The sequence below is a fragment of the Heteronotia binoei genome, chromosome 10 (assembly GCF_032191835.1).
Source record: "Heteronotia binoei isolate CCM8104 ecotype False Entrance Well chromosome 10, APGP_CSIRO_Hbin_v1, whole genome shotgun sequence".
NCBI lineage: Eukaryota > Metazoa > Chordata > Lepidosauria > Squamata > Gekkonidae > Heteronotia > Heteronotia binoei.
The window spans coordinates 4,377,278-4,397,149 of record NC_083232.1 but is presented as its reverse complement, the minus strand read 5'-3'; the positions used below and the strand labels follow the sequence as shown (position 1 = coordinate 4,397,149).

The 19,872-nt window shown below is 51.4% G+C and overlaps 1 protein-coding gene across 1 annotated transcript in view; it reads right to left on the bottom strand.

Moving 5' to 3' along the window:
* CCDC12 (coiled-coil domain containing 12) overlaps positions 1–19,872 on the bottom strand; it is a 58,437-nt gene that overhangs the window by 1,811 nt on the left and 36,754 nt on the right. Inside the window, exons 2-5 of the mRNA XM_060247911.1 lie at positions 10,765–10,838; positions 8,912–8,991; positions 5,494–5,555; positions 5,351–5,385 (exon numbers count right to left, since the gene is read on the bottom strand). Coding sequence (XP_060103894.1) covers positions 5,351–5,385; positions 5,494–5,555; positions 8,912–8,991; positions 10,765–10,838 — 251 coding nt within the window. The remainder of the gene's footprint in view (positions 1–5,350; positions 5,386–5,493; positions 5,556–8,911; positions 8,992–10,764; positions 10,839–19,872) is intronic.

Sequence of the window (19,872 nt, the reverse complement as noted above, 5' to 3'; positions counted from 1 at the left end):
GACAGTTCCTTTGGGCCAAAAGGCTCTGCACAGACGCTGCCCTGGGAACGGACGACAAGGCAAGACTGGACAGCAAGCCCTCAAGAGAATCCCCAGGCGCAACAGGTAGTTAAATGTAGGAGGAACAGAACGCATTGCAAGTTCATTCCACGGAGAGTTATTCAAACGCAGAATTCACAACCAGAGAGGGCAGCGACGGCCGCAGGAATAAACAGCTTTAAGAGGGGATCGGAGAGATTTATGGAGAGAACCGGTCTATCAACAGCTACTAGTCATGGTGACATTCAGAAGCAGTCAACCTCTGAATCCCAGTGCCAGGAGGCAACACCAGGGGAAAGCATGGGTCTCTGGACCCTGCTGTTGGCTGTCCAGAGGAACTGGTTGGCTACTGTGTGAGACTGGGATGCTGGACTAGATGGACCCTCCCTGGTCTGACCCAGCAGGGCTCTTCTGAGGTTCTTCTCAGGGGAAGGCCTCGGCCTCTCTGCCTTGTAGTTGGCCCTCCAGAGGAACTGTTGGCCACTGTGTGAGACAGGAGGCTGGGCTAGATGGACCCTCCCTGGTCTGACCCAACAGGGCTCTTCTGATGTTCTTCTCAGGGGAAGGCCTCGGCCTCTCTGCTCTGTTGTTGGCCCTCCAGAGGCTCTGGTTGGCCACTGTGTGAGGCAGGTGGCTGGACTAGATGGACCCTCCCTGGTCTGATCCAGCAGGGCTCTTCTGATGTTCTTCTCAAGGGAAGGCCTCGGCCTCTCTGCCCTGTTGTTGGCCCTCCAGAGGAACTGTTGGCCACTGTGTGAGGCAGGATGCTGGACTAGATGGACCTTCAGTGGTCTGATCCAGCAGGGCTCTTCTTATATTCCAGGGGTGGCCAATGGTAGCTCTCCAGATGTTTTTTTGCCTACAACTCCCATCAGCCCCAGCCATTGGCCATGCTGGCTGGGGCTGATGGGAGTTGTAGGGAAAAAAACACCTGGACAACTACCGTCGGCCACCCATTATATTCTTATCAGGGGAAGGCCTTGGCCGCTAATGGACCTCTGCTCTGTACGTTGATCCAATCCCCTCTTGAAGCCGTCTATGCTTGTAGCTGCCGCCACCTCCTGTGACAGTGAAGTCTACTGGCTCTACTGAATCAGATCCCCCTCAGTCCATCAAAGTCAGTCTTGTCTACTCAGACCGGCAGCTGCTCTCCAGGGTCTCAGGCAGAGGTCTTGCCCATCGCCTACATCTTTAGCTGGCGATGTTGGGGATTGAATCTGGAACTTTTGCATGCAACGCAGAGGCTCTTCCTCGAAGCCACGGCCCCTCCCCCAAACACAAACGAAGCCGCCTTCTACTGAATCGGACCCTTGGCCCATCAAGGTCAGCATCGGCAGTGGTTCTCAGGGTCTCTTCCCCATCACACCTCCCACCTGGTCCTTTGAACTGGAGATGCTGCAGTGGGGAGGGAGGGTGGGTCAGTGGCTGAGCATCTGCTTGGTAAGCAGAAGATCCCAGGTTCAATCCCTGTCATCTCCAACTAAAAAGGGTCCAGGAAAGTAGGCATGAAGAACCTCAGCTTGAGACCCTGGAGAGTCATGAATGGGGCTGTGGCTCAGTGGCAGAGCATCTGCTTGGGAAGCAGAAGGTCCCAGGTTCAGTCCCCGGCATCTCTAACTAAAAAGGGCCTAGGCAAGAAGGCGTGAAGAACCTCAGCTTGAGACCCTGAAGAGCTATGAATGGGGCTGTGGCTCAGTGGCAGAGCATCTGCTTGGGAAGCAGAAGGTCCCAGGTTCAGTCCCCGGCATCTCCAACTAAAAAGGGCCCAAGCAAGAAGGCGTGAAGAACCTCAGCTTGAGACCCTGAAGAGCCATGAATGGGGCTGTGGCTCAGTGGCAGAGCATCTGCTTGGGAAGCAGAAGGTCCCAGTGTGAGGAAAAGCCCCCTACTTTTCATACATATGGACATCGTGATCACCAGTATGGTTGCCAGGGTGCCTGGAGTTTTGACTCTCACACATCTGCTCTAAGAAGTGGACTTTGCTTACAGTTTCTAAAGCTTATGTGGACATTATAAGCCTCAGCTTTGCAGCAGCATTCTACATCTGGATGGGTGTTAGCCAGAACTCTGCTCCTTGTGTGCCCAGTCTTGGCCGCTGCAGTGGGAGAAGCTAGGCCACCATGTTTCCAGCCTGCCTCCATGAACCTAAGGCTAACAACACCAGGATCCATCGTGCTTTCCTGATTCCATCTCCAAGCATCTGCTTCAGCTTTTGCATAAGCTTATCCAAGCATACCCTGCCAGGCTGGACTTCATTCCTTCTTAGTGGGAAGATCACGTACACACCCTGTGTCACCCTTAGCCCTCAAGCAACCCATTTAGCCCATGAATGGACTAACAGCTCAACTATTGATACTCTTTGTCTAGCAAAACACTGGGCAAAGGCCCCCTACTCAGGAGATCAAAGAATAAGAGGAAGGACATTCCCCTGTCACATCCAAGTCTTTTGTATACACCAGGGATACCTAGGTCAATATTCGATTCCCTATTGACACCTTCTCAGATAATCCCAGACCCCCAACCATTTCCATACTGATACCTGTGGAGCCGTCACAGACCCTGGCGCCACCTGGAAGTTTCTAGGATGCCCAGGACAAAGGTGAAGCTCATTGGCCAAAGCAAACACCCAATCAGGTGTCACCAAAGAACTCACCATTGGTTCTGCTGATGCCCAGCCTTCATGGTCATCACAGAACCTCCCCATCTCTCCTCCCCGTCACCGCCCATCCCCTAAGGGGTCAAAGGAGTCCTTATAACCTCTGTCCCAACTCCACTCATGTGTGCATCTAACAGTATCCCAGTTCCGCTGTCTAGATCCATCCCCAATTCTGGCCACAGTTTTGGGTCCATTTCCCCTGTCCTATTATGTCGCCATTGGAACCTTCCTTGAAGACTACGATGGTAAATATCACCCTGTATGTGAATCCTTATATGTTCCCCTATCTGTGTTTCTTAGGCCTGTGTGAATGTGTGATTGTATTGTATTTTTATCTTGTGTGAAAGATCTATATTATTCCAAATAAATCACAATTGGTTTTATTAAATTAGAGTCCTTTTTATTGAGCATTCACTCTCTGGATGGTTGAGCCTGGTATACATTGGTAAAAGATCCCTGTTTGAGCCAGGTGCCCACCTGACTAATTCCCCAACCTCGTTTTGGGGGCATTTGGCTTAACACCAGGTTCAGTCCCCGGCATCGCCAACTAAAAAGGGCCCAGGCAAGAAGGCGTGAAGAACCTCAGCTTGAGACCCTGAAGAGCCATGAATGGGGCTGTGGCTCAATGGCAGAGCATCTGCTTGGGAAGCAGGAGGTCCCAGGTTCAATCCCCGGCATCTCCAACTAAAAAGGGTCCAGGCAAGTAGTTGTGGAAAACCTCAGCTGGAGAGCCTCATAAGTGTTAGCGAGGGAGGGTGGCTCAGTGGTAGAGCATCTGTTTGGGAAGCAGAAGGTCCCAGGTTCAATCCCCGGCATCTCCAACTAAAAAGGGTCCAGGCAAGTAGGTGTGAAAAACCTCAGCTGGAGACCCTGGAGAGCCGCTGCCAGTCTGAGTAGGATACTGACTTTGTTGGACCAAGGGTCTGATTGGTCCTGACTTTGTTGGACCAAGGGTCTGATTCAGTATAAGGCAGCTTCATATGTTCATATACACACACACACGACTGGAAACTGTCAAGCATGGCTAATTCTGATCAATAACCAATGGCTTTAGGGCCTTGCCAGAGGCAGGTCTGGGAAAGATTCCAGAGAACCAAATGTTTTTAGTTTATTATTCCTTCCTGGCTTGTCCTCCCGCTTTATGACTGCTTAATTAGAGGTACTGTGAAGGGAACAAAGTAATCAGCACCTTCCCATGAATTCTCTTCCGGGAGGATGAGCCATCTGGGCATAGCAAGGCCGAGTGCCTGATTACGCCCTGGGAATGTATGTAGTTTTGATATTCTATGTGTGAACGCTCCGCTGCGTCCCCTCCACCTTTGGAATCCCTTTGAAGTATGCCTTAAGAGTTGTGTATCAATGTATCGGTTTCATTCTTCTCAAGCAACGGCTCTGGCCAAAGTAGCGGTCTATCAATAAACGTAGTCTTTGTATCAACTTCGACTCGTCATTGAACCCGCATGCTTGACAGCTGCTGGGGATTGAACCGGGGACCTCAAGCTGCTCCACTGTGCCACAGCCCCTCCCCGACGGGATGAGAGATTGTGGTCTCCGTGTGAGAGTGAGGGGGCTGCATTACAAGCTTGCATGGGACCCCACCACTCCCCACCAAAAAAACAATGCCCTGCCCAACAGAACCAATCCATCTTAGTTTAGTTTAGTTGATTTCAGTCTCACTCTCCCCACCGAAGCAGGCTCAGGGAGGCTCACAAACATAACAGTTAGATTAAACCTTAAAATAAACAATTTAGAACAGTTTAAACCAGGGGTGGCCAAACTGCAGCTTGGGAACCACTTTTGGCTCTTTCACACATACTGTGTGGCTCATCCAGAGGGACGATGGCTCAGTCGTAGAGCATATGCTTGGTAAGCAGAAGGTCCCAGGTTCAATCCCCGGCATCTCCAACTAAAAAGGGTCCAGGCAAATAGGCGTGAATAACCTCAGCATGAGTCCCTGGAGAGCCATGAATGGGGCTGTGGCTCAGTGGTAGAGCATCTGCTTGGGAAGCAGAAGGTCCCAGGCTCAATCCCCGGCATCTCCAACTAAAAAGGGTCCAGGCAAATAGGCATGAAAAACCTCAGCTTGAGACCCTGGAGAGCCGCTGCCAGTCTCAGTAGAAAAGACTGACTTTGATGGACTGAGAGTCTGAATCCGGTATACTACTGGCAGCCAGTGCAGTTCCTGCAGTCCCGGCTGAATGTGCTCTCACTTTGGCTGTGTAGCATCATAACGACAGATTCTGCATTTCCCAGCAATACTCCAATGACCTCCCTGAGCCCAGGACATCAGTTGGGTGTCGTGGTTAAGTGCACAAACTCTTATCTGGAGAACAGGTTTGATTCCCCACTCCTCCACTTGCACCTGCTGGAATGGCCTTGGGAAGGCCACAGCTCTGGCAGGAGTTGTCCTTGAAAGGGCAGCTGCTGGGAGAGCCCTCTCAGCCCCACCCACCTCACAGGGTGTCTGCTATGGGGGAGGAAGGGAAAGGAGATGGTGAGCCGCTCTGAGTCTCTGATTCAAAGAGAAGGGCGGAGTATAAATCTGCAGCCGTCTTCTTAACAGCTGCCCGTAAAGCAGCGTGCAAGGACGTCAAACTTCCTGGCCATTTCTGTGCCCCCTGCCTGGAAAACACCCCTCAAACTACAATTACTCACCAGTCGGGCTTCCTGGGCGCAAGGTTAGCCAGGTCCTAGAAGGGGGAAGGAAGAGAAACACACAAACGTCAGGGCGTCTCATTAGGAGCTGCCAAATTAGCTTTCTGGCAAAGCACATGCAAGGAAGGCGGCCTGGAACGTACCACTTCTTCAATGATGGGTTCAGGCTTGGCGGCCTCCAGCTGGTCCTTCACCTTGTCCTCCACTAGAGGGCGAGAGGAGACAGCAATAACCGTAAGCAGCGGGACAAGCGAAGACTCAGCACAGACTCCTAGAGACCGGCCTCTTCCCCCCGCCCCCCCGCCCTGAGACACACCACAAACGCCTTTCGCAATCTCCGCACAAACCTGATCTGGCCTCCCCAGGGAATTCTGGGGACCACGATTTGTCCTCTCCATCCCAGTACCATAGTTTCCTTTCTGGAATTAAAATTCTCTATCTAGCCGCCCTGAGCCCGCTTCGGCGGGGGAGGGCGGGATATAAAAATAAAGTTGTTGTTGTTGTTGTTGTTGTTGTTGTTATTATTATTATTATTATTATCATCATTATTATTATTATTCTATCTGGGGAAATGCAGGGGAAACTTGTACGATTTGCACGCAGACATGTCCTTGATCCCCCCCCATAGAAAAAGGGGGGGGAGAGCCCAGCAGGAACTCATTGGCATATTAGGCCACACCCCTGACCCCAAGCCAGCTGGAACAGCGTTCCTGTGTATTCCTGTTTAAAAAAAGCCCTAAAAATGTCCTTGATCCCCCCCTCCCCACAGAAAAAGGGGGCAAAATCCCAGCAAGAATGCATTGGCATATAAGGCCACACCCCAGCAGGAACTCATTAGTATATTAGGCCACACCCCCGAAACCAAGCCAGCTGGAACAGCGTTCCTGTGTATTCCTATTTTAAAAAAGCCCTAAAAATGTCCTTGATCCCCCCTCCCCACAGAAAAAGGGGGCAAAATCCTAGCAAGAATGCATTGGCATATAAGGCCACACCCCAGCAGGAACTCATTAGCATATTACACCACACCCCCAAAATCTAGCCGCCCTGAGCCCGCTTTGGCAGGGGAGGGCGGGATATAAAAATAAAGTTGTTGTTGTTGTTGTTGTTGTTGTTATTATTATTATTATTATTATTCTATCTGGGGAAATGCAGGGGAAACTGTTGTACGATTTGCACGCAGACATGTCCTTGATCCCCCCCCATAGAAAAAGGGGGGGAGAGCCCAGCAGGAACTCATTGGCATATTAGGCCACACCCCTGACCCCAAACCAGCTGGAACAGCGTTCCTGTGTATTCCTATTTTAAAAAAGCCCTAAAAATGTCCTTGATCCCCCCCCCTCCCCACAGAAAAAGGGGGCAAAATCCTAGCAAGAATGCATTGGCATATAAGGCCACACCCCAGCAGGAACTCATTAGTATATTAGGCCACACCCCCGAAACCAAGCCAGCTGGAACAGCGTTCCTGTGTATTCCTATTTAAAAAAAAGCCCTAAAAATGTCCTTGATCCCCCCCCTCCCCACAGAAAAAGGGGGCAAAATCCTAGCAAGAATGCATTGGCATATAAGGCCACACCCCAGCAGGAACTCATTAGCATATTACACCACACCCCCAAAATCAAGCCTGCCAGAACAGCGTTCCTGTGTATTCCTGCTCAAAAAAAAAAAGCCCTAAACATGTCCTTGATCCCCCCCTCCCCACAGAAAAAGGGGACAAAATCCCAGCAAGAATGCATTGGCATATAAAGCCACAACCCAGCAGGAACTGATCAGCATATTAGGCCTCACCTCCGACACCAAGCCAGCTGGAATTGTGTTCCTGGGTAATTACAGGATGTGCTGCAGGCTAAGCAGTAGCTCTACGCCTCAACCATGGCCACAGGTATATGCTCCAGGGTACAAATCCATTCTGACATCTCTACGCTACGACCCCTTGATCTGGATGGGCGCAGGCAGCCCGAGCTCATTGGCTCTCAGCAGCGAAGCAGAGCTGGCCCTAGGAAGCACGCAGGTGGGAAACCACTGAGGAAGGCAGACAATGGCCAGCCGTCTCTGAATGACTCTCGCTTAGAAAATCCTGCAGCAGGGGTGGCCGATGGCAGCTCTCCGGATTTTTTTTTTTTTGCCTACAACTCCCATCAGCCCCAGCCAGCATGGCCAATGGCTGGGGCTGATGGGAGTTGTAGGCCAGAAAAACATCCGGAGAGCTACCGTCAGCCACCCCTGCCCTACAGGGTGACCATACATCGGCTGCGACGTCCCGGTGCTTTACAGACACAAGGGAACCGCAAGCAAGCAGACTTGTAAAGAAAGCAACCCTCAAGGCCCGGATGAAAGCAGCGCAGAGTTTTTCAGGTGGGGGGGGGGGGAATAAAGCAAGTAGTTCATTTTCCCCTCCGGGAATGCTTAGAACCGGGGCTTTTTTTGTAGCAGGAACACCTTTGCCTATTAGGCCACACCCCCCTGATGCAGCCCAACTTCCTGGAGCTTACAGGAGGCCCTGTAAGAACAGCCCTGTCAGCTCTTGGAGGATTGGCTGCATCAGGGAGGCGTGGCCTAATATGCAAAGCATTTCTCGCTGAGTTCCACAGGAGTTCCATACACCCCTGATGTAGCCAATCCTCCTGGAGCTTACAATAGTCCCTGTACTAAGAGCCCTGTCAGCTCTTGGAGGATTGGCTGCATCAGGGAGGCGTGGCCTAATGTGCAAAGGATTTCCCGCTGAGTTCCACAGGGGTTCTATACACCCGATGTAGCCAATCCTCCTGGAGCTCACAGTAGGCCCTGTAAGAAGAGCCCTGTCAGCTCTTGGAGGATTGGCTGCATCAGGGAGGCGTGGCCTAATATGCAAAGGATTTCCCACTGAATTCCACAGGGGTTCCATACACCCCTGCTGTAGCCAATCCTCCTGGAGCTTACAGTAGGCCCTGTATGAAGAGCCCTGTCAGCTCTTGGAGGATTGGCTGCATCAGGGAGGCGTGGCCTAATATGTGAAGGATTTCCCACTGAGTTCCACAGGGGTTCTATACACCCGATGTAGCCAATCCTCCTAGAGCTTACCGTAGGCCCTGTACTAAGAGCCCTGTCAGCTCTTGGAGGATTGGCTACATCAGGGAGGCGTGCCCTAATATGCAAAGGATTTCCCGCTGAGTTCCATACACCCCTGCTGTAGCCAATCCTCCTGGAGCTTACAGTAGGCCCTGTACTAAGAGCCCTGTCAGCTCTTGGAGGATTGGCTGCATCAGGGAGGTGTGGCCTAATATGCACCCGCCACCCAAAAAGCCCTTGAAGGAGTTGCAACAAGGAATGAATGGGCAAGGTTTCAGATGAGGCCAGCAGTTTTCAGCCACAGACAAAGGCGCCGTCTCCGGGCGACAGCAAAAATCTGTTCCTGCTCAGTGGAAATGCACCTCTCCACACCCTGGGCTGCAGCATTACCTTCACAGTCGGCTTGTTAAGCTTCCCGGCAGCATCCAGCTGGATGCTGACAGCCGGACAAAACAGAGTCCTGAACCCAGCTCAGCAGGGCTCCACCACAGGTGACCGGAATGAGGCCTTCCTTACCTGAGACTGGCTTGGCTTGAGGCACCACCCGCACCTTGAGCTCCTCGTCTTCCGGGCTGTAGTTCCGCAGCTTCAGCTCACTGGGAAAGGGAGAGAGAAGAGGCAAGGGCAAGGCTTGAGCACCGCAGCTCAACAGCGTCTGATTCAGTAGAAGGCAGCTTCATACGTTCCTACGTGCTTCAGATGTCCTGCCTTGGGTTGGGCAGGGGGCAACCTGGGGAAAGGGCCTTCTTGGTCATGGCACCAAAGCTCTGGGACTCCCTCCACAGGGAGATCCGTCGACCCCCTCTTGTTGCTGCCTTCCACATGTGGGTGAAGACTTTGTTTTGCTTGCCCTTCCCTCAATGATTCCTCCTTCCAAACCAATTTTGGATTGCTGTTTTTATGTACTGTATGCATTTTAGCTTTTCAAATGATTTTTAATAATTGTGTGTTGAGGAGGCTGATTTTAATATCTTCTCATGTGATTTAAAAAAAAATAGGCACCTTGGTGGCCCTTCTAAAGGCAGAATACCGATTTTGCAAATAAGATGTAAGAACGTAAGATTCTAAGAAAAGCCATGTTGGCAAAGGCCAATGGCCATCCAGTCCAGCACTCTGTGTCATACAGGGGCCAAAACCCAACCTAGGTGCCATCAGGAGGTCCCACCAGTGGAGCCAGGACTCCAGAAGCCCTCCCACTGTGGCTCACTCAGCACCAAGAAGACAAAGCATTGCTGCCCCAGACATTAGAACGTAAGAGAAGCCATGTTGGATCAGGCCAGTGGCTCATCCAGTCCAACATTCTGTGTCACACAGTGGCCAAAAAACCCAGGTGCCATCAGGAGGTCCATCAGTGCGGCCAGGACACTAGAAGCCCTCCCACTGTTGCCCCTCCCAAGCACCAAGAATACAGAGCATCACTTGCCCCAGACATAAGAACGTAAGAGAAGCCATGTTGGATCAGGCCAGTGGCTCATCCAGTCCAACCCTCTGTGTTGCACAGTGGCCAAAACCTAGGTGCCATCAGGAGGTCCCACCAGTGGAGCCAGGACTCCAGAAGCCCTCCCACTGTGGCCCACTCAGCACCGAGAAGACAAAGCATTGCTGCCCCAGACATTAGAACGTAAGAGAAGCCATGTTGGATCAGGCCAGTGGCTCATCCAGTCCAACATTCTGTGTCACACAGTGGCCAAAAAACCCAGGTGCCATCAGGAGGTCCATCAGTGCGGCCAGGACACTAGAAGCCCTCCCACTGTTGCCCCTCCCAAGCACCAAGAATACAGAGCATCACTTGCCCCAGACATAAGAACGTAAGAGAAGCCATGTTGGATCAGGCCAGTGGCTCATCCAGTCCAACCCTCTGTGTTACACAGTGGCCAAAACCCAGGTGCCATCAGGAGGTCCACCAGTGGGGCCACAACGTAGTCAGGATGTCTTCAATCACAAATCGACAAAGACGAACAGCATGCTTTATTTTCAGCTTATCATCTCTGCAATTCTGTCTCCTGTCTCATACCAGATACCACTTGGGCTTGATTCTCAGGATCCCCCGTTTTGTGCGATACACTACACCAGTTAGACTTATTCAGCAGAAACCAGGAAAGCGAGAGCGATTCATTCATTATTCACCACCCCTAGGCTCAGATAACACGCCGTCTTGCATCTCGCTTACCTGATACACGCAAACGGGAAATGCAGCTTTTCTTGATCGAAGCGTAGCTGCCTTCACTAGGGGGTGGGAAAGCGGGCATGGCCCAGATCCTAGCTTTTGGCTTGCAAAGCAAGGTTTAGTGGTGAACCAGTGTAGGGATGGTGGGGTATTTACTGCGCCCCAAAAACCACAATTATGAGAAAATTAACCACTAACGTACTTGTGCTTTGGCGCCTCTGTTTCTTCAGCGTTGCCTCTGAACTGCTTGGCTTCTGGGGGATCGTCGTCTTTATTCTGAAAGGGGGAGAAAGAAAATGGGGGTGAACGAGAGCTCCTGGCAAGCCTACCGTTTTGCTAGACTGGCACAGCAGGGCGAAAAGAGGGCTGGCGCATGAACTGCATGTAAACGCCGTTGCAAGCCATACACGAGCAAGCAAGATCTGTCCCAGTGCCTGGATTTAATCTTGCTTTCGTTCAAACTTTCCTCCTCTGCAATTTCCCACTGTGGTTCGCCTGCGCAAGAGAACCAGAGGGGGCGGAACCAGCCGGGGGGGAATGAATTTGTTCCTTGATGGCTGCTGAGATGCAATACAGCAGTTAGAGTTTCGTTACCACCGACCGCCTCAAGATGATTCAGCTGACCAGGCCCAGGAAACGGCCCCGTAGGTGGGTTTGCTTAGTATAGAACTTTCGGTTGAGGGCAACTCTGGAAACGACACTTTGCAGACTAGCACTGGTCCAAAGTTGTGCTGTTGGGGGTGAGGCCTGAAAACTGAGAACAGAGCCAGGGGCTGAAGCTGTTTTTCAGAATTGGACAAACGGCAGGATTAGAATTTGGCTCCTTCTGCACTCCCGGGCAATTGTACTGAGGACATGGGGGACAGGGAATAGGCAGGGGTGGCCAACCTTCTGCACTCCCATGCAGCTATGCTAAGCACATGGGGGACAGGGGATAGGCAGGGGTAGCCAACCTTCTGCACTCCCATGCAGCTGTACTAAGCACATGGGGGACAGGGGATAGGCAGGGGTAGCCAACCTTCTGCACTCCCGTGCAGCTATACTAAGCACATGGGGGACAGGGGATAGGCAGGGATAGCCAACCTTCTGCACTCCCATGCAGCTGTACTAAGCACATGGGGGACAGGGGATAGGCGGGGGTAGCCAACCTTCTGCACTCCCATGCAGCTGTACTAAGCACATGGGGGACAGGGGATAGGCGGGGGTAGTCAACCTTCTGCACTCCCATGCAGCTGTACTAAGCACATGGGGGACAGGGGATAGGCGGGGGTAGCCACCTTCTGCACTCCCATGCAGCTGTACTAAGCACATGGGGAACAGGGGATAGGCAGGGGTAGCCAACCTTCTGCACTCCCATGCAGCTGTTACTAAGCACATGGGGGACAGGGGATAGGCAGGGGTAGCCAACCTTCTGCACTCCCATGCAGCTATACTAAGCACATGGGGGAAAGGGGATAGGCAGGGATAGCCAACCTTCTGCACTCCCATGCAGCTATACTAAGCACATGGGGAACAGGGGATAGGCAGGGGTAGCCAACCTTCTGCACTCCCATGCAGCTGTACTAAGCACATGGAGGACAGGGGATAGGCAGGGCCGATCCGCCTTCTGCACTCCCGTGCAGCTTGTCAAGACTCCCGCCGTTCAATGATCCCAAACAGTCCACTTCAGTAATGGATATTTATTGATACATGACAGCTGAAGGCAAGATGGAATTTGCGAAAACTGGCTTTGTGGGCTTTTGCCCTTCTTATATAGGTTCGGCTCAAACTGTTAAAGTTGAAAGAAAAACAGGAAGCTGCGACCCCTCCCCCCAAGTCTTTCCCAGGCCCCTTTGCAGGTGCGCATGATCTTGGAAGAGCGACCTTGGTTGCCCCTGGTAACCCTTCCGACGAGGCATAAGGAATGCGATAACTGTTACACAGAGATAGGCCCAATGCAAGCCGAGGAGCGGAAAGTGAAAGCACATTAGCAACCAGAAAAAAATGGCAAGGCATCTTGACATAGCTGTACAGAGCACATGCGGAAAAGGAAACAGACAGTGCTACCAGCTAAGCAATGAGGATCCTGTGAATTTAAGGAGAGGTATTTGTGAGTTCCCTACATTGTTCAGGGGGGTTGGACTAGATGACCCTGGAGGTCCCTTCCAACTCTAGGAATCTAGGATTCTATGAATGCTGACCTGCCTTCTGCACGCCTGTGCAGCTATACTGAGCACATGGGGAAGAGGGAACAGGCAGGGATGTCTGTCTGTCCAACCAGCTGCTTGGGGCAACCCAATCTGGCAAGGATGGAGATGTGCCTCTGGGGCTTATCTTTCTACCAGCCAGCGGTGGGGTGGGCAGTGAAGGCGGGCCCAGTATACAGTAAGACAAGTACCTCACTGCAGCAGGAAAATGCCTTGAGCTGCCCCTGAGAACCAAGACCTCACTAAGTGGCAAGAGTAAGTCATTGCTAGGTTTGTTTCTGCTATGTCAGCACAGGAGAGGAGTTTTAAGTATTTCAAGGGGTTTGCTACTTTACTTGGTCCCCCTGCTCATGCCGGCCGCCAGTCTTGGAATTTCTGCAGTTCATCCGCTACCAGCCAAGCAGAAACAGCTACGGCCCACTCCTTTGGTTGCCAGCATCGGCCCATTTCCTTATTTTACAGCCCACCTTACTTACTGGAACTCAAGGCAGACTTACGTGGTATAAAACAAAGAAGAAGAAGAAGAAGAAGAAGAAGAAGAAGAAGAAGAAGAAGAAGAAGAAGAAGAAGAAGAAGAAGAAGAAGAAGAAGAAGAAGAAGAAGAAGAAGAAGAAGAAGAAGAAGAAGAAGAAGAAGAAGAAGAAGAAGAAGAAGAAGAAGAAGAAGAAGAAGAAGAAGAAGAAGAAGAAGAAGAAGATGATGATATTGGATTATATCCTGCCCTCCACTCCGAAGAGTCTCAGAGCAGCTCACAATCTCCTTTCCCTTCTTCACCCACAACAGACACCCTGTGAGGTAGATGAAGATATTGGATTTATATCCCGCCCTCCACTCCAAAGAGTCTCAGAGCGGCTCACAACCTCCTTTCCCTTCCTCCCCCACAACAGACACCCTGTGAGGTAGATGTAGATATTGGATTTATATCCCGCCCTCCACTCCGAAGAGTCTCAGAGCAGCTCACAATCTCCTTTACCTCCCCCCCCACAACAGACACCCTGTGAGGTAGATGAAGATATTGGATTTATATCCACATGTTAATCACCCTTTGGGTGAAGAAGTACTTCCTTTTATCCGTTTTAACCTGTCTGCTCAGCAATTTCATCGAATGCCCACGAGTTCTTGTATTGTGAGAAAGGGAGAAAAGTACTTCTTTCTCTACTTTCTCCATCCCATGCATTACAAGATAATGCATGGGATGGAGAAAGTAGAGAAAGAAGTACTTTTCTCCCTTTCTCACAATACAAGAACTCGTGGGCATTCGATGAAATTGCTGAGCAGACAGGTTAAAACGGATAAAAGGAAGTACTTCTTCACCCAAAGGGTGATTAACATGTGGAATTCACTGCCACAGGAGGTGGTGGCGTCCACAAGCATAGCCACCTTCAAGAAGGGGTTAGATAAAAATATGGAGCAGAGGTCCATCAGTGGCTATTAGCCACAGTGTGTGTGTGTATGTATATATATATATATATATTTGGCCGCTGTGTGACACAGAATGTTGGACTGGATGGGCCATTGGCCTGATCTAACATGGCTTCTCTTATGTTCTTATGTTCTTATATCCTGCCCTCCACTCCGAAGAGTCTCAGAGGGGCTCACAATCTCCTTTACCTTCCTCCCCCCCCCACAACAGACACCCTGTGAGGTAGATGAAGATATTGGATTTATATCCTGCCCTCCACTCCAAAGAGTCTCAGAGGGGCTCACCATCTCTTTTACCTTCCTCCCCCACAACAGACACCCTGTGAGGTAGATGAAGATATTGGATTTATATCCTGCCCTCCACTCCGAAGAGTCTCAGAGGGGCTCACAATCTCCTTTACCTTCCTCCCCCACAACAGACACCCTGTGAGGTAGATGAAGATATTGGATTTATATCCAGCCCTCCACTCCGAAGAGTCTCAGAGCGGCTCACAATCTCCTTTACCTCCCCCCACAACAGACACCCTGTGAGGTAGATGAAGATATTGGATCTATATCCTGCCCTCCACTCCAAAGAGTCTCAGAGGGGCTCACAATCTCCTTTATCTTTCTCCCCCACAACAGACACCCTGTGAGGTGGGTGGGGCTGAGAGGGCTCTCACAGCAGCTGCCCTTTCAAGGGCAATCTCTGCCAGAGCTCTGGCTGACCCAAGGCCATTCCAGCAGGTGCAAGTGGAGGAGCGGGGAATCAAACCCGGTTCTCCCAGATAAGAGTCCACACACTTAACCACTACACCAAACTGGCTCTCCTACAGGCAAACCAACAGGATGAAAGGTCTAATAAGCAACGCCATAGGACTAGAATTACAAAAATTAGGACCACTACCAAAAAAATCCTATCAGATTTGAGATGTTCAATAATACAGAAATGAATTATAAAAATAGGCAACTACATTACAGACACAGAAAACAATTCAGTGAGGATAATGCATACAGTAGACTGGAAGTACATACCATACACTGTAGGGGACTATTGTCCCCTTTATAAAAGTGCATTTCTGAACCATTCAATATTCTGTAGCCCAATCATCTTTATAAATCTAGGCCATTTGGGGTTCAATCCCATAGCGACTTCTCCAAAGAGCTACAGGTAAGCACCTGGTTTTCCTTTCCCCAGTTTACTCTCACAACCACCCTGTGAAGTAAGTTAAGCTATCAGAGAAGATCTGGCACTCTCTTGGAGACCAGGGATTCGAACCTGGCCCTGCTAGATCCTAGCTCGACGTTCTACCCGTTACCTGCCTGTTCTGCCACCTCCTTCTACAGCACGCAGAGATGACCTCCAGCGGCATCTGGATCGGGGCGGTGTGGCGGTGCTGATGTTGTTAGACCTGTCGGCCGCGTTTGGCACGGTCGACCATCGGCTACTGACCCGCCGCCTCGCCAATGTTGGGGTTAGGGGGTTGGCCTTACAATGGCTTTCCTCCTTCCTTGAGGATCGGGGACAAAGGGTGGCAATCGGGGGAGAGCTCTCCCAGAGGCACACACTACATTGTGGGGTGCCTCAGGGAGCAGTTCTCTCGCCGATGCTATTTAATATCTATATGCGCCCCCTTGCCCAGATTGCCAGGAGGTACGGGCTTGGGTGTCACCAGTATGCAGACGACACCCAGCTTTATCTGCTAATGGAAGACTGACCTGACTGTGCCCCAAAGAACTTGGACCCGGCACTGCAGGCCGTGGCAACTTGGTTAAGGCTGAGCGGGCTGAAATTGAATCCGGCGAAGACAGAGGTCCTTTGCCTGGGTCGGGGCGCTTTAGGAGGGGAAATATCTCTTCCGGTCTTCGACGGGGCACCGGGTTAGAAGCCTGAGAGTTCTACTGGAGCCTTCATTATCAATGGAGACCCAGATAGCAGCCGCTGCCAAGTCAGCCTTTTTTCATCTGAGGCGGGCAAGGCAGTTGGCCCCCTTCCTGGAGCGTCGGGACCTGGCAACAGTGATCCACGCAACGGTCACCTCGAGACTGGATTACTGTAATGCCCTCTACATGGGGCTGCCTTTGTGCCGAACCCGGAAGCTGCAGCTAGTGCAGAACGCGGCTGCCAGACTGTTGCTGGGGCTCCCAAAGCGGGAGCACATACAGCCGGGGCTGCGTGAACTGCACTGGCTGCCAGTTGTATACCGGATTCGCTACAAAGTGCTGGTAATTACCTTTAAAGCCCTATATGGCCGAGGACCTGCCTACCTTAGGGACCGCCTCTCCCCGTACGAATCCCAGAGAGCACTGAGGTCAGCAGGGAAGAACCTGCTGACTATCCCCGGGCCAAAGGAGGTAAGACTCCAAAGTACCCGTACTCGGGCTTTCTCAGTTTTGGCCCCACAGCTGTGGAATCAGCTCCCAGAGGAAATGCGGGCCCTGCGGGACATTGAACAATTCCGCAGGGCCTGCAAAACCACTCTGTTCCAAATGGCCTTCACCAGCTGATACTACTAAATTGCCAACTAAACTTACTGATGGAATAGCACTAAATGTATTAATGTTTTTATAATTTTATGGATTTAATTAACTGTTTTTAAATATTATTTATTATACAATGTACGTATCGAATTTTATGCTGTTAGCCACCCTGAGCCGCTTGGTCGGGGAGGGCGGGATACAAATAAAATGTATCTATCTATCTATCTATCTATCTATCTATCTATCTATCTATCTATCTATCTATCTATCTAGCCAGAGATGGAAGTGCGCAAGCCAACCCACGTCCCTGCTGACCTGCCCAGCAATCCAGCACGGGCTGAGAGTCAGTTTGGTGTAGTGGTTAAGTGTATGGACTCTTATCTGGGAGAACCGGGTTTGATTCCCCACTCCTCCACTTGCAGCTGCTGGCATGGCCTTGGGTCAGCCATAACTCTCGCAGGAGTTGTCCTTGAAAGGGCAGCTGCTGGGAGAGCCCTCTCAGCCCCACCCACCTCTCATGGTGTCTGCTGTGGGGGGAGAAGATAGAGGAGATTATAAGCCGCTCTGAGTCTCTGATTCAGGGAGAAGGGCGGGGTATAAATCTGCAGTCTTCTTCTTCATCTTCGCGTCCCAACCTGTCCCAGAATCCTCTGCACTTAGGAGCACATCCTACCAGGACAGCCAGAGAGGACAGGAGGGCTAAACGTGCCTCACTGGGGGAACCTTCAGGAATCGAAGCCTCGTAACTATGGATCGGAAATGTTCCCTTCTTCCCAAATCCTACAACACAGGAACCGGGTATTAGTGCTTGAAAATTTATATATGGCTATTCCGGTCCTGCTGGAAGGACACACAGGATTTCTGGATCCTGCAGAAATTCCTCTCTCCATGGGGGAAAATGTGCTTATCTTCCCAGTCGGTTTCCAAGAGCAGCCTTGCCGGAGAGCGGGCTTTGAAGCCGCCGGCTGGCTCCTTACTGAAGTCATAATCCTCGTTCAGGCACGGTGAGTTGCTATGGAAATGACTGCAATCGCGGCCTGGATATTACGGCTTCACACGGGAAAGATAAACGGGCCCCGGTGGGGGGGGGGGCGGGGGAGCCGAGAATGCTCCGGAAAACCAAATATCTTCCACTGAAACCCAAACTGTCACTGGGGCTTTTGATTTCCGCCTGGCGAATGCAGAAGTTCCTGCCTGTTTCCAAAAGAGGAGGGGAGTCCCTGTTCTAAACGAGGTGATTCTCTAAAGTGAATGAGAAAATCGCACCAAAGCGCCCCCGGATCAACAGTCACGGGGATCGCAACAGGATAAGCGACGGGGAAAGACAACTGAGTTTAAAATAGAGAACTCAAGCTTTAGAGTCGTATGAGCGTCTCTCCCACAAGCAAACCGTATCAGGAAGAGAAGGTTACTGAGACAGGTCATAATCCCTTTTCAAGGATTCTTGCATGATAAGCCAATGACCTTCCGATGGGACTCTGAGAAACCTGGAGGCCACTGGATCCTCAAAGAGAACAAGGACAGTGAAGAGGGAGGAGAAGGGGGAAGAAGAGGATGATACTGGATTTATATCCCACCCTATACTCTGAATCTCAGCGTCACAGAGCTGTCACAAACTCCTTTACTTTCCCCTCCCCCACACACAACAGACACTCTGTGAGGCAGGTGGGGCTGAGAGAGCTCTCCCAGAAGCTGCCCTTTCAAGAACAACTTCTGCCAGAGCTATGGCTGACCCAAGGCCATTCCAGCAGCTGCAAGTGGAGGAGTGGGGAATCAAACCCGGTTCTCCCAGATAAGAGTCTGCACACTTCACCACTACACCCAACTGGTTCTCTGGTGGGAACGCAGGCATCTGTTGCTCTCCCGTGTGCGGGCACATCAGAGAAGAAGAAGGGGCCTTGCAGGGCATCTAGACCAGCCCCCTACTCATAAGCAGGGAATCCAAAGCGAGGGGATCTCTAACAGATGGTTCTCCAGGCTCTGCCTGAAAGCATCCAGCAAGAGATGCTCTGACCCTCTATTGCTAGGTAATGGTTTCCATTATCAAATCACCCTCTCTTTCGAGAACATTTCTAAGATTAATCAACCAAAGCCTTGCAAAAAAGTGTAAGAATAGCCCCCTGCTGGACCAAACCAGTGGTCCATCCTGTCCAGCATCCTGCTTCACACAGTAACATGACCCACTGCCTTGGAGGGTAATAAAAAGGTAAGACTTTTCTTATAAAGTCCTGCTGGATCAGACCAGAAGCCCATCTAGTCCAGCATGCAGTCTCTCACACAGTGACCAAAACAGTTGCCCTAGAGGGCCAACAACAGGGCAGAGAGCCGAGGCCTTCCCCTGAGAAGAACATCAGAAGAGCCCTGCTGGGTCAGACCAGTGGGGTTCCTCTAGTCCAGCCTCCTGTCTCACACAGTGGCCAACCAGTTCCTCTGGAGGGCCAACAACAGGGCAGAGAGCTTAAGGTCTTCCCCTGAGAAGAACATCAGAAGAGCCCTGCTGGGTCAGACCACTGAGGGTCCATCTAGTCCAGCCTCCTGTCTCACACAGTGGCCAACCAGTTCCTCTGGAGGGTCAACAATGGCGCAGAGAGGCCAAGTCCTTCCCCTGAGAACATCGGAAGAGCCCTGCTGGATCAGATCAGTGAAGGTCCATCTAGTCCAGAACCTCTCCCACAGAGGTCAACCAGTTCCTCTGGATGGGCCAACAACAGGGCAGAGAGGCCAAGGACCACACAACCCCAAGCTCTAGCATTCTGGAAGGAGGAGAAAGTTCCCCACCACCCTCCTGCCACTTAAGCCCACCAGAACTGAACACAACCACAAGTGCTGCTGCCTTATGGTAAATCAGGCCCTTGGTCCATCTTGATCAGTCTTGTCTACTCGGACTCGCAGCAGGTCTCCAGGGTCTCAAGGCGGAGGTCTTTCCCATCACCTATCACCTGGTCTTTTTGACTGGAGATGCTGGGGATTGAACCTGGGACCTTCTGCATGCCAAGCAGAGGCTCTACCACTGAGCCACAGCCCTTCTCCATTAGTCTCCAGGGTCTCAGGCAGAGGTCTTCCCCATCACCTCCTGCGTGGTCCTTTCAACTGGAGATGCCGGGGATTGAACCTGAGACCTTCTGTATGCCAAGCAGAGGCTCTGCCACAGAGCTATGGCCCTTCTCCATTACTCTCCAGGGTCTCTGGCTGAGGTCTTTCCCATCACCTACCACCTGGTCCTTTTGACTGGAGATGCCGGG